This window comes from Equus caballus, chromosome 8, assembly GCF_041296265.1.
Source record: "Equus caballus isolate H_3958 breed thoroughbred chromosome 8, TB-T2T, whole genome shotgun sequence".
Classification (NCBI taxonomy): domain Eukaryota; kingdom Metazoa; phylum Chordata; class Mammalia; order Perissodactyla; family Equidae; genus Equus; species Equus caballus.
This window is the reverse complement of record NC_091691.1, coordinates 76,125,652-76,140,639: the sequence shown is the minus strand read 5'-3', so window position 1 is coordinate 76,140,639 and position 14,988 is coordinate 76,125,652. Positions and strand designations below refer to the sequence as shown.

The 14,988-nt window shown below is 39.7% G+C and overlaps 1 protein-coding gene across 18 annotated transcripts in view; it reads left to right on the top strand.

Moving 5' to 3' along the window:
* The window catches only part of DYM (dymeclin), a 359,439-nt gene that overhangs the window by 318,974 nt on the left and 25,477 nt on the right, over positions 1-14,988 (top strand). For 3 of the 18 annotated variants that reach the window (XM_070221044.1, XM_070221052.1, XM_070221053.1), the window contains one exon: positions 8,905-9,505. The exons of 14 other annotated variants lie outside the window; for them this stretch is intronic. In XM_070221044.1, the coding sequence (XP_070077145.1) occupies positions 8,905-8,907 (3 nt within the window). In that variant the 3' untranslated portion in view covers positions 8,908-9,505. Of the gene's footprint in view, positions 1-8,904; positions 13,401-14,988 lie in introns of those variants that run through there. One more of the 18 variants, XM_023647793.2, reaches the window with a different exon arrangement.

Sequence of the window (14,988 nt, the reverse complement as noted above, 5' to 3'; positions counted from 1 at the left end):
AAGCACGATAGAACTTCAAGAATGTTGATATTGGAGTCTCTTCTGTGCTGGTCTTCCGTAGGAATGGCTCTGCTCACACTGACTCCCCTTCCATGAGGTGAGGAGTCCAAAAGAGCACAGTCACCGGGAGCACTGTTTTCAGATGGAGCTTTCTGGATCCTCCCTTACATTCTGATTCAGTGGTTTGGTGGTAAACTCAGGAATCTGTCTTTTTAAATAGTTCTCTGAGTAACTCCAATGATCTGCCGGATGGGGGAACCACTGTTGTATGTGTGCCTGGTTTCGCCCATTCCCAGCCCTTAGAAGACCGAAGGAGATGATGGCTAGGGTTAACAGCCTTGATGGGATTGGAGCTGTTTTATCTTCCTTTCCTAAAAGAAACAGAACTTTCATTTCATGACCCTTAAAATAGAAGATTTCTTTAAAATACAAGATTTCTTCTATGTGTAACCCAAATACAGGTTATCACAATTGTTTTATAAATTAGGCAAATGGTAGCAAAAAATTAAAGTCTATTGTCTTTGAAAATGTTGTATCTGCTCTTCAGTCTGACATAAATATCCCTCCCTCTTTTGACTCGACTCCTTTTTCTTTGTTGTTTATCATCTAGTTACATTTATTGAGCACTTGCTCTGTGCCAGGCCCTCTGCTGGGTATTTTTATACAAGTGTTCTCATTCCGTCTTCCCAACAACTTCATGAGATATAAGGATAATTTACATTTTGCAAGTGAGGAAGCAGGCTAAAGAGAATTTAAGTTGCTCGTCCAAGATTATTTCAGTCCATCTTATTTTTGAGCCATAAATTTCAGCTATTCCTTCTTTCAAATCTTGAATTTTTGTCTCCTACTAACTCACAAACCTATTTCCCTATTAGATCAATTTGTTTAAGTATTCATAGTACACCTAATTAAGTTCTTGGTTCTGACGGTATCTATATACCATGTTGTAGAGTAATCTTTAAAATGTTTGAAGTTATATTCATTGCTACTTTACGGAGTACTCAGATGCTCTTAAGCTTTCTCTTATGTAATACTGAAATTGTAGTAAACGTGCAGTGGCTTCGTGTCATATTTACTTTTAGGCTAGCCGTTCTTGATAAGCAGTCTAACCCATGTTATATGTTATAATGTCGTACATTATTTTTGCTTAATTAAATATATGATAGACTTGTAAGCAGTTCATAGGATTTTTTTCCATCCTTGAAATGGATGAGAAGTAGACCAAGCCTAGTTTTTACTTTATGTTCCCAGAGTATAAAAATTTAGTCTTATTATTACATCTTGAATATAGTTGTGAAAACTAAAATACTTAATTGAAAAGTGGTAAAAAGCTAATTTTTCTTTAGCAAAAGAAGTTTTGACCAGTTCTCCAACCCATGGTTTCCAGTGACGGAGGGACTCAGGTTCACAGTGTAAGGGCAGCTTTGAAAAATGTTGATACTCTTCTATTGAAAAGGAAACGTTAACATGTATGATTTTATCTTTAAATCTTTGCTATTAGTTTTGATGGAATTACTTTTTTGGTATGGTCAGAAATTTGTGATTCACAAACTAAAATTTCCTAAAGAGAGATTCTACTGTGATGGTTGAAAAATAGAACCAGTTATCATTATTCCTCTGTCCCACTCTTGACTCTTCTATTAGGGTGACCATATGCAAGTTACTGAGATTGTTTCATTGCCTGTACAGTGACTGTTCCAGTCAGTTATACTGCAGTCCTTGCAAAGTATTTTATAATGTAATTTATGCCCAAAAAATAATAGCTGCTAGATAGTTACAAAATTATTTATTATTAATGGATGATAAGCAAAGAATGAATTATTTCTGATAAAAAGAATGGCTGTGGGTTCTATTTATTCTATTAGTATTCTCAAGTCAGCTTTTTTACGTAGAATTTTTTAAGTAAAAGAATAAGAAAACTAAATAATTGTATGTGGTGCTTGTGATTTTTTTTTTTTTTTTAAGATTGGCACCTGAGCTAACAACTGTTGCCAATCTTTTTTTTTTTTTTTTCTGCTTTTTCTACCCAAGTCCTCCCAGTACATGGTTGTATATATTTTAGTTGTGGGTCCTTCTAGTTGTGGCATGTCCGTGCCCAGGATTGGAACCAGTGAAACCCTGGGCCGCTGAAGTGGAGTGTGTAAACTTAACCACTCTGCCACAGGGCCGGCCCAGTTCTTGTGATTTTTAAAGGGATGTTCTTAACTGAGCATACGTCCTGAAAGTTTCTGGGAACTTTTAAGGTGATATAAGACTTTTTAAAGAAACCAAAAGTCCAGTGCCTTAAACACTAGTATAATTCCTTACACATAGTAAAATTGGTCATTTAGGGAAGCAAAACTGCTTTCCTTCTGAAGGCTTTCGTTTGTGGGCAGGTTGGAAAGTGCAGTGACTGGCACACGAATAATCACACTGAGGATGCTCGTAAGCCTCTGGCCGTGTCAGTTAAGGTTTCTTGGTACTGTGTTTGTTGGTTTCAGAGGACTTTGGAAAGCCTAGCATAGTTTTGTGAGAATGTGAATACTCTTGACGCCTGTCAGTGAATTTGAGATAATGAATTAGCTAATGTCACAGTTTTTGTTTTTCTGGCAGTTTAGTACATCCAAGTTCTTTACGGGATTCTGGCCTGGGACCTCTGAGGACGGTAGGAAGTACCTTAGACACTGCTCGCTAATTGGTAGGAACTGAACCCATTTTGAAAACTTAGAAATGGTGGTAAGATCTTTAACCCAAGCACAGCTTAAAATACGAATTTGGACAAATATTTTAGGGGATTTCCTAACCTCTGACTAATATAGTGCCAATTATTAGGTAGTGAAGATCACTACCAGAAAACCTCGTAAGAAAACCTAATATACAAAAACCCCAACGTTGAAAAATGATAAATTATAAGCTAATTATTTGTGTCCAGAAAGGATATTTGCTCATCAAAAAGATTTCTCACATGCTCTTTCAAATAGAAATGACTCTCTTACCTTTAAAGTAGGAAACAGTTTTTAAAAAGCACTTAAAGTCAGCTTGTCTTTGGCAGTAGGTAAATTAAACCTGACCTGTGTTTAGTGTCATTATCTTGGTGCTCGCTAGTCTGGCAGTGAGATTGGAAGGAACATGTTTTATGTCCATTTTCAGAAGTTTGTTGAGTCACAAGAATAATAACTTGCTCATGGTCGGTCATACATCACGTCTAGAACATAGTCAAGGGTTCCACCTACTAATAAAGCCACTTCCCCTTTTTTTTACTTTTTAAATTGTGAGCAACATCATATATAAATGACTACCTAAACTATAGATATACACATTAAAAGAATAATTATAAAGTGAATAGACATGCAGTCACTATTCAGACCAAGAAATGGAACATTGCCAACAGCCCAAAAGTCCCTGGAAATAAACACTGTCCTGACTTTGGAGGTGACTGTCTTCTTCTTCGTAATTTTACTCTCTGTGTGTATATTCCCAAACAATATGGTGTCTCATTTTTGAACTTTTTGTAAATGGAATCGTGCAGTTTATTTTCCTTTGCACCTTTCTTGTTTTGCTCAGCATTGTTTATGAGATGTTTGTGTTGTTACACCAAGGTTGTTCCTTTCCACTGTTGTGTTAGTATTACATTGTGTAAGTAGTCCACGGTTTGTCCATTCTACTATTGGTACACATTTAGAATATTTCCAATTTTAAGCTACTAAAAAAAGTTTTCATGCTATCCTGTATATAAATACGTATGTGTATGTTTTAATCTCTCTCATTTGATTTTAAGTTCCTTGCTGTATTTTCTATGTTTATATCCCCCTATAGAATCTAGCATAATACACACTGCCTTGCACAGAATAGCTACTCATTAAATATTATTGAATGAATTAACATAGCCTGGCTGAAAATCAGCTTGAAAATGCCTGCTTCTTTACATCATGGACTGAGACCCCACCAAATGACACCCCCTGCAAAAACAACTATAAAGCTTAGACAAATAACACAAAACACACTGTATGTGAGGTACTGGAGAGGGAATGGAAGCAAACAGACTCTGGCAGGGAGTTCATGCTCATTTGAAGAAGGGAGATAGGAAGCTATATAAGTAAGCTTTTGTGTCTGTGGCTTTCAGCCTGGGGCTAAGCACAATCCATGTACATTACTGCATGGTGGTGAGGGGCTCACATGGAAAAACTGTTAGTTTAACTGGCCTGGGGAACCACAGAAGTGAAGCTTGGGGAGGCGTGAGAGCTGAGAAGAGTAGAAGAATCCCAGAAGGGAAAGATGCAGAGGGGGAATCCCCAAACTGTGTCTGTCCACACCTCTGAGTGACCCCTGAACCGTATGTGGGAAACAGACTCAGAGTAGCTTAGCCAAAGAGCAAAAGTCTGAACTGAGACCAGACTTGGCGCCCTGCAAATAACGATGCAGGAAGACTGGTAGAGAGTGTGCTTTAACTTGGAGAAGGAGAAATAGCAAAGTTACCTCCTGTCTCTGAGACTTTTACCCTGGGGCTAATTGCAGTCCATGGCACACATAGCAGAGATGAGGTGCATGGGGACACTTGTAGCCTTCTGGCCTGAAGAACCAGAAAAGAAAAGCTAAGAATCCATAAATTCTGGAAAAGTAGAGGAATTCCAGAAGGGGAAGAATCAGAGGAGAGGATCCCTACGCTCTGTCTATCCCCACCTCTGTCTAAACCTTGCACCACACATCTGTAGACCACACTCTGAGCAGTCTGGTCACTGCTTAAGCAGTAAGATCACTCAGAGATGTGGACAGCTGAAGACAAAAGATCTGAGCAGAGATCGGAGGTGCTACTCAAAATACAGAGTTTGCAGTTCAAATCCAGACAAGAATCTCCACATCTTAATGTTAATCTTATTCAAGGGGCTGGCCCCTTGGCCGAGTGGTTAAATTCGTGTGCTCCGCTTTGGCGGCCCAGGGTTTCACGAGTTTGGATCCCAGGGTTGGACATGGCACCACTCATCAGACCATGCTGAGGTGGCATCCCACATAGCACAACCAGAGGCCCTCACAGCTAGAATATACAACCATGTTCTGGGGGGCTTTGGGAAGAAAAAAAAAAAGATTGGCAACAGTTGTTAGCTCAGGTGCCAATCTTTAAAATATATATATATATATATATATATATATATTTTATTCAGGATGCAATCCAAAATTTCGCAACATCCATGGAACCAAGAAAATGGAACACATTCTCTACGTAAAAGAAAATCGAGTTCAACCCCAAGATGAGCCAGATGTTGGAACTCACAGACAAAGATTTTAAAGCAGTTGCTATAAGTCTCCTCAATGTTTTCATTGCATGAAACATGTTTTCAGTGCATGAAAATCGCAGCAGAGAAATGAGAATTCTCACCTGAGAAATAGAAACAATAAAAAAGAACCAAATGGGAAAAAACAGAAACATGTGGACATGAGATACTAGCACCAAGCAGGGTAAACACAAAGAATCCCATGTTAAGGCATTTTGTTGTCAAAAGATGTTGAAAGGCAGTGACAAAGACCAAGAGAAAAATGGCATACTACACACAGGAGAACAACAATCCAATTAACATATCACTTCTTATTAGAAACCATAATCTTGAAGATAATGGAAAAAAATCTTTAAAGTAGGGGGGAAAGAAAACAATTGTCAACCCAGAATTCTGTGTCCCATGAAAAGAGGATTCAAGAATGAAAACAGGGCTGGCCCAGTGGCGCAGCAGTTAAGTTCACACATTCCGCTTCAGCGGCCCACGGTTCACTGGTTCGTATCCTCGGTGCAGACATGGCACTGTTTGGCATGCCATGCTGTGGTAGGCGTCCCACATATAAAGTAGAGGAAGATGGGCACGGATGTTAGCTCAGGGTCAGGCTTCCTCAGCAAAAAAGAGGAGGATTGGCAGCTGATGTTAGCTCAGGGCTAATCTTCCTCAAAAAAAAAAAAAAAGAATGAAAACAAAACAAAAACATGATCAGGTAAAAGAAAACTAAGAGAACTTGTTGCCGGCACACTTGCATTATAAACAGTGCTAAGGAAGTTCTTTGGGCTGAATGGAAATGATACCAGATGGAAACTCAGATTTTCAGAAAACAATGAATATTTACCAGAAATGGTAAATATCTGGGTAAATGCCAATGATAGTATAAAGGATCAGAAAGGATAGCAAGGGATGGATATGGTCTTATATGATATTGTCCTGTATGATGTTCTATATTTTACATGAAAGTAGTAAATTATTATCTGTAAGTTGACTGTGAAAAGTTAACGATGGGGCCAGTCCTAGTGGCCTAGTCATTAATTTCGGCACGCCCTGCCTCAACGGAGTTCACAGGCAGGGACCTATACCACTTGTCTGTCAGTGGCCATGCTGTAGTGGCAGCTTACGTGCAAAAAGAGGAAGATTGGCAGCAGATGTTAGCCTAGGGCAAATCTTCTTTAGCACCCCCCCCCCCCAAAAAAAAGGTAAGGATGTATATTATAATCTTTTGGTCAGCCACTATAAAAATAATACAAAAATGAACATCTAAAAAGCCAACAGAAAAAAGAGAAATCTAAAAAATACTATAATAATCCCCCACACACACATACAAGGCAGGAGAGGAGGAACAAAGGAACAAAGCAGAAGATTCCAAAAAAAGAAAAAGAGGGTAGATCCAAACCTAACCATATCAATAATTATATTAAATGTTAATGAGCTAAACACTCATTAAAAGGCAGGGATTGTCAGAATGGATAAAATAAGACTCAACTATATACTGTCTGCAAAAGATGTGCTTTAAATATAAAAACATAGATAGGTTGAAAGCAAATGATGGAAGGAAAAAGACGTACCATGCAAACCGTGAGCATAAGAAGGTTAAAATGGCTATATTAATATCAGATAATACAGATTTCACCACAAAACCTAAGATGAAGAGGGATGCTTCCTAATGATGAAAAGGACAATCCAACAGGAAGACATAATAATTGTAATGTGTATGCACCAGTAACAGAGCTTCCAAATCATGGAGCAGAAAGCTGACAGAATTAGAGGGAAAAATAGACAATTCCACTATCATTGTTGGAGATTTTAACATCCTTCTCTTGGGGCCGGCCCCGTGGCCAAGTGGTTAAGTTCGCGCACTCTACTCCGGCAGCCCAGGGTTTTGCCGGTTCGAATCCTGGGCATGGACATGGCACTGCGCGTCAGGCCACGCTAGGGTGGCGTCCCACATGCCACAATTAGAAGGACCCACAAGTAAAAGTACACAACTGTGTACCAGGGGACTTTGGGAGAAAAAAAGGAAAAATAAAGTCTTTAAAATAAATAAAATAAAATCTTTAAAAAAAATCCCTCTCTCAGCGTCTAGTAGAAGAACTAGACAGAAAAGAATCAAAAGATATACGAGATCTGAAAAATACCGTCAACCACTTTGTCTTGAGTGGTGTACTTAGCACATTTCACCCAACAATGGCAGAATTCACATTCTTTTTGAAGGCACATGGCACATTTACCCACACAGACCATATTCTGAGCCATAGAACAAGTCTCAGTAATTTTAAAAACAATAAAATCATTAAAGTTAAATCACATGATTAGAAATCAATAAAATGCTAGAAAAGCCAAAATTGTGCTGAAAGCAGGTCAACACTGGCTTGCACCAAGGGGGAGAGAGCAGGGGGTCCAGTGAAAGGGGCAGGAGGGGGCTTCTCAGAGTGAGGGAACTCGTCTCTATCTTGATTGTCATGATGGTTACATGATTGTATACAAATAGCAAAATCTATCAAATTGAACACGAAAATTAGTGAGATTTATTGTATAATAATCTCAAGCGAAAAAGAAGGAAACCATCAGTTGGGTCATTTTCACCTAACAAATGCCAGAGTTCAATTCAAAAATATAATCGGAGACCAGAAAAACTGCCAAAAGGACAAAGAAAAAGTACTTTTGTGAAACTCCTCTGCCGTGCAGGTCACCATGTGTTTCTCCACTTGAGAAAAAGAGCTAATTTATGGCTAGATCGTTTAAGGAGTTCAGATTTTGGAAAAAGGAGCTCTACAAGCTAAGCTCCCAGCAAGATCCAAGAGCATTCTTTCTCATGTTTCTTCTCACACAGCCCAGAGCTGGTCCCTGTAACAGAAGAAAAGCTACGTAATGCCCACCCTCAAAAACCGAGCTGCTTTAGTTGGAACAAGAAAAAGATTTTCCATCTGAGCATACTGTCTGTCACAAAGTGATCGGCCCCTGCAGCAGTGGCGTGCTCTGTGGCGCCCGTAGCCGCCTGTGGCGCTCCCGGGGAGAATTCTGGGAGTAACTGAAGCCGTGTTTGTGCCCTGCCTCCAAAGGTTGTTTTAAAGCTGAACGTACAGCTCACTCTTCCCAGGTGTCTTCAGGATGTGAACGTTCTGCGCTTTATACTGTTAGTACATTTTTATATAACTCTTCATATAAAAACTAAAATGGCTCCAGAAAAATCATTTTGTGTGGCCTTTAGTCTCAAAACCTACACAGCACAGTGCTTGCTGTTACCTTGGAGTTGTGAATTACTTGAACAGTTACAGCAGTATGTTTTACCAAAACATATTTCAGTAGTTTACTTCTGGCACAATCTCTGCGGCATGGAGAATAAACCAAAAGTAGGAAATAATTTATAGTGTCATTTAGAACTAGAAAAGCATGGCAGTTTTTCTTACTGTGTCTTCCAGACTGAAAAACATCACAATACTTTTCATATGATTGTGACTGTGTTCATGTTTATATTTATACATACACACTTACATGTATGTGTGTGCATTTACCCATTCAAATGTAGACACACAAAGATTATTCACCAAAGTGCAAATATTTACTGACTTTGAGTAGTAAGATTAAGGGCGGGTTGGGTCTGTTTGTTTGTTTGCTTTGCTTTCTTAAAATTCACTTTAATGTTGTTCTGCTTCTACAGTGACAGGGCGCTCCTGCTGACACATTTCTGACATTGCTCTGTCAAAATGGAGGATAAACACCACCACAGCCTCAACACAGGAAAATATGTGTTAGCAAGCTTTTTAAGTGTATGGTGTTTAAACTCTTCCCATGTTGTATCAGATCCTTACTGTAAACTAGCCAGAATGTTTCCCAGCAGAAAATAATAATTATGTCTTCCATTGGAAAGAGCACTTCATAAAACTTTTTTTTCCTATAAAACAGAGTAAACATTCTTTTGATCCCTCTGCTTCCCCACCTCCAAACTTAAACTCCCATCCCTTGTTTCCAAGACTCACAGTAGTAAATGTTTTGAGTTCTCAGTGTTGGAAAAATTCTGACACTTTATAGCATTACTCACTACCCCCCTCATCAAAATGCGGACGAAATTTCACATCTATAGTTTAGCTCATCGTACCCATTGCCAGTTTCCCAAGTAAGGATCTAGAAATGTGTGTTTTCCCCTTGACCCTGTCATTGACTCCCTGTTTATCCTTCACTGAATCTCTCTGTACCCACATTTCCTCAGCTGTGTAATGGTCATATTTACTTGCTGTAATTAAACAGACCTTTCTGAGTGACTCTGATCCTTGGGTGAAAGTCTGAAGAGAGGTGTAAGGAGTAATGGGAGTGGGAGAGGATCCCACATTCGGGCCGGTCTGCCCCCCGCCAAACCAGCAGAACCTCCCTCCTCAGGAGCCACACACTCAGCTCTCACACGGGAAAGTATGTGACTCATGTTGATTGAAAAGAACCTTGAGGAAGGAAAAGCATATTGAAAGAGGGAATTCCCCTGGCTCCTCTTCATAATAAGTACCTCACATTCCTAATTGTCCAGACCCTAGGATCACGGGTCCTCCTTCATTGTCTAGCCATAAAAATCATGCTGCATGTCCTTCTCCAGCAAGCAGGCAAAGTCGGAGCTCGGTCCCTGACCTGGATTTTTAGTTGATGAGCATCTGGGAGAAATCGTATCCTGTCTGCCCCCCCGCTGTGCTCCTGGACAGCCTCTCTTATCAGAACTCCGCGAGTCTGGTCACGTCAGGCCTTTTCCGCAGCAGTCTCAATGTTCTCGTTCTTGAAGCCTTCCACTCCACTCTCCCTATCTCCCACCCCCATCTAGCCTCTGAATTTGAGATGATCTGAAAGCAGCCACATTCAGAAAAAGACAGAAAAACATTTTAGTCCTCTTGGAACTTACTATGTAAGAAACTCATGTGCTTTGCAGAATATTTATAAGAAACAGTTCTTGAAATTAATTAAAAGCCTCAGATGCACTTTGGCTATTAAACTCGCAGTCATTTGTAGCTCTGTTCTACAAAGCACTGACAATTATCTTTTAAATAACTCAGTTTTCATGTTATGAACCAGACGAATTCTCCTACCACAGGTAATGAGCCCTATTTTTAAATTAAACCTTTCAGTTTTTCCATTTTTGCTTTTCTGAATTTAAAAGTACCATGCATAGTTACTGTATATGCAGATAATTAAAATTTGAAATGGTTCATAGGCACAATTTTAGAAATTTATTTTTTGCTCTTGATTTGAAAGCTGTGGAGACCACGAGCCCTGGTGTTCAAGTGGCCCTCTTTCGGTTCACATGACTGATCGGTCACAGCTCAGGTGGTTTTTAAATAACCTGGGAAACTCCCTTTCCCTTAAGTCTTGTCTTTCTGTTATCAAATTATTTGACCTAAATAAAGCAGACTTAGTCCTGACTCCCTACCAGCGAATGCGCAGACTTCTCTCACTAGCCTGGGCCTGGAGACAGACCAGCTCAGTGTCACCAAGAATCTAAAATTGAAGTCAAAGAAAGAATGCAGCCTTTGGTCCCAAAACCATGGAAAAAGAGAAGAAGTGGGTGAAATGGTTAAAGAAGAAGCTGAAGGGCTCATTGGCTCTCCCTCTGTCCTTGCTGTCTGCGTTCTTCCTGGTGGATGCAGCGCGCATCCTCCCTCCACATAAACGCCCCCTTTCCCTCGCGGCTGTGGTGACGCGTGTTTGCGAGGCTGAGGCTAATCCGCTCCAGGTTTCCTTGCTGCCAGTCCAAGCCTGCAAGCCTGCTGACAGCCTACGGGTTTCAGATTCTGTTTTTTTTATTTTTTATAATTAAAGGCCTGAAGCCATTATTTAGGACTTTTTCTCTTCTCCCACCTTCGTGTATTTGCTTGACTGTTTCATGTAGGATAATTGTGTGTGTTTTCTAAGCAAGCCCAAATTAGATATGTTAAATGTCAGCTTAACTTTTGACAAAAATTTACTTGAATTTAGCAAACATGTTTTAAAATATATGCTTTGGCCAATTCTGAATTACTGTGAGAAGTGTTAAGATTTTTTTAATGTTAAGCATAAATACAGCAATATGTGGTTATATTTATGAGCATTGTCTTAGTTCACTTAAACATGCAGATATTCATTTCATTTCAGTCTTAAAATGAAAATAATCTTGTGATTAATTAGGCTCTTTACATTTCAGGTAAACTTGTTTCAGTACTTTGAGGTACTTTCTATCCTTCATAACTCCCCTCAGATTGACTTTCTGCATTTTACTCTTATTTATCTGAGTATTTGTTTGTTTTTAGACATTGCATTTCCCCAACTCTAAACTGAATGCTGAGGATATTTTGTTTTTAGTTAGATGAGGGGGATTAAGTTTAAATGATGTAGACCTGCTGTTCTAAAATAATTTTAATAAGCTTATGCTTCCAGCCCCACAGGTTAAAAAGCCCAGAATAATGGGAGGGATATACCATAGCGGTGTCACTTCTTAAAGGGATACCACGCATCCATGAATCCCTCAGTCGGGCTTCTGTAAACTGTAAATGGAGTCTGGCAGTGGCCCCATTTGCATGGGGCTGGCTGGCTCAGCCGTGATAAGCAATAGACAAGCTGGCTCCTTCAAGGAGCCTTTCAGTAAAGTCTGAGCTCTCAACAGTTCTGAAACTCACTGGCCGACTTTCCCCTGTGGACCATTCATTTATCAGGAAATGAAATTGGTTACAGGGTTTCTCACATTGCCAAACCTCACTGACGAAATCTGGTTTCTTCCAAAGTTCAGGAGGAGTGTTAACTCTTTATTGTTGTCCAGCCCTTCATGTCTTGGCCCATGGGAACCTCCCTCAATACTAGGGTGTGAGGACCCCCACAAGGAAGAGGCTGGGGTGGGGAGCAGACTGTGGAGTGGGGCTGGGGGCTACTTCTATAGGTATAAAAAGATGGCCCTGTGGGATCGCATTTTTTTTCCTATGTTTATATCTTCATCTTTCAAACTAAAGTGTCAGTTTCACAGGGCTGATTTTTCCGTTTTTAAAAATGAAAGCCTTTAAACATGACATGAATCACCTTATTGGCACCATAACCTTGTAACTCAGACCAGAGATCATTGTTTAAATTTTGTGAAACTAGAAGGAACAAAAATAAAGAGAAGCATGTAGTTGTATGGCATAGAAAATGTTTGGATAAGCGAAGGTTAAATTATTACAAAGTATATAATCTAGTTCATATGTTTAAGGAGCGGAACTAGGCTAAATTATCTAAAATATTCTGACGTACTGAATCATTTCATTTTGTAAAACGAAATCTGACTAGCAGGGCATTCGGTTGTAGGCCGGCCTGTTGAGTGCAGTCTACAGCTGCGACCTTCTGTGTTTGGAATTAGCGGGCCTAGAGGTAATACACAGCCTGCATGTGGCAGTTATTATGGCTGTGGAAGTGGCTGCTGGCTAACTGATAGCAGTAGCAGCTAGAAACAGCCTTATTTAATTTTCAATAGTGCCTATGACAAGATGCTACAAAGGAGACCGTGTGTAATCTTACTGTTATTGTCCTTTCTCTCTCTTTCATTAAACATGTGATATGTAATATGTAATATATACACTTGATAATATTTAGGAGTGAATTTCTTAGACTCTTTTTCCCCCACTTTGGAGACAGTTTTCATTCAACTTTTAGCCCTAATTATTTTGGGCCCCTAGGTTAGTAAAGAGTTACTATCACTGAGAAGTGTTTCCCTTGACTGTCGTGGCTCCTATTTACTAAATGTATACTCAGAGTCACAGAGCCAACAACCCTTAACCTGTGCTGGCTGGTGGTTTTGCTCATAATCTGAACCCCAAAGAAACACACTGGTTCCATAAAGGGTAAATGAATGAATCATTCTCTCTGTTTATCACTCACAGATAAGCTTTTGTGAACCTAAATGGCGTTTAGAGCATTGTATCCATGGTTTCAATTGTATCCCAGAATGTTACACAGACTGAAGTGGGTAGTTATTTTAGTCAAGAGTAATCTTGTTTTTCTCCATTCAGTTTTTAATATATTTGTAGCAAAAGACTATATGTTTGGGAATGAAAGCACAGTCTTTCTTTAAAAATGTGCATTAGAGGAATTTCACAAAGGAATGTATTCAAATAGTGTGTCTAGTTCTTGTTTCTAACAACCTCTGCCATTAAATAAATATCAATCAGTCTTATCAAACTCATGCATTCAGCATTCTTCCTGTTGATACAGAGACGAGAAATAATAGCAGATAGGCACTATAAAGATCTGCCTTCATCTCTGCCATTTGTATCCCAGCCCTAAGCTACAGGATCTGAAAATGAAAAACCAGGATTTTAGTCCTTTGTACATGTTCTCCGCATCCCCTCCTATAGCCTCTCATTAACAGTCCCTATTGAAGAAAAACACCAAATCCAGTATTGAGGGTTTTTCAGATCAGGATGCGACAGGGTACAAGGAACCATGTGGGGTCTTGATCATTATGTTTATTTATGGTGTTCCCACAGTCTTTAACCCCTGAGTTCCTGAATAAATATCTCTGACATCCAGTGGACAACATTCATCTTTTTACAAAGCTGGTATTTGCAATAGGGATTTTCTTGCCTTTCATTTATTTGTTCAACTAGTATTGATTGAGCAACCCTGCCTGCACAGCACTCTCCTGTGAGCACTCTGTCCCTTAAAGGGCCTTCCTGTGTAGGAGGGCACACTTTCTAAAGTCACAAAGAAACAGCTTCTCTACCCTCTTCCTTCTCCAATGAGGAATCTTAAGTAAATTAGGGAATGCAAACAGCAAAGGAAGGAGGCAGCCCAAACCCTGAAGGACTTTGAGATACCTTGATTTACCTGAATGTGGAGAGGAGAAACGGCTGTGGACAGAATACAGACCTCAAAACCAATGCCCTGAAGCACGTAAATTGAGGAGCAAGCAGGATACTATAGGGCTTAAGAGCGAATCATTGTCTCTGCCAACTGTGTCGTCTTGGGCAAGTTGTTTAACCTTCGCTGTACATCAGTCCCTCACCTGAAGGGTAGATCCATCTCAACCTTGCTTTCCTCCGGAGGTAGCTGGGGCAATTTAAAGCAGATAATGAATGCAAATTTCCTAGTGCAGAGTAAGCTGTCAGTAATCGTTAGCTCGTATTATTTTCCCAGTTATCTATCAACCTCACTTTTCTAGAACAAAACCAAGAGCTAGGGCTGTAAGTTCTAAACAGTCAAAATGAATGGCTCAAAATCCTTTTTGTGCGCTTTATTACCAGGAGAAGGCTATGAACCCCTTGTTCACAGCCTGATACTCCTTGCTTGATACGCGACCCTAATGAGCTTAGCTCTCTGGTTCCCAGTCCGTAAGAGATGAGAAGCCACAACTGAAAAGCACTGCTGCAAACAGTAGTGCAAATCGAGGGCCATGCATCCTGGTGCAATAAGGAAGGAACAGAAGACAACACGTGTGAATCTTACGCTTTGGTGTCTTCTAAGGACTTTTACCTACTATTCATGAAAAGACATCAGAAGTTGCAAGTCTGTAGGGGCCATGACCCTGAGGAAAAGTTGGGGCAGTTAGAGGACATCAAGCTGATATCATCTCTATCGTTGAGAAATGTAAGGCCTTGTCTTTCAGAACAACAAGTGAATGACCTGAGCCCAAAGAATGCTCAAGTCACTAATCTGAGCTATCAAAACAGATAAACTCCTGAGTGATTTTCTTTAACTGGTTGGTTTATTCAGTATTTTAGTTTGGAAGAAATTATAGCAAGATTCTTTTAAATAGTAACTTTAAAAT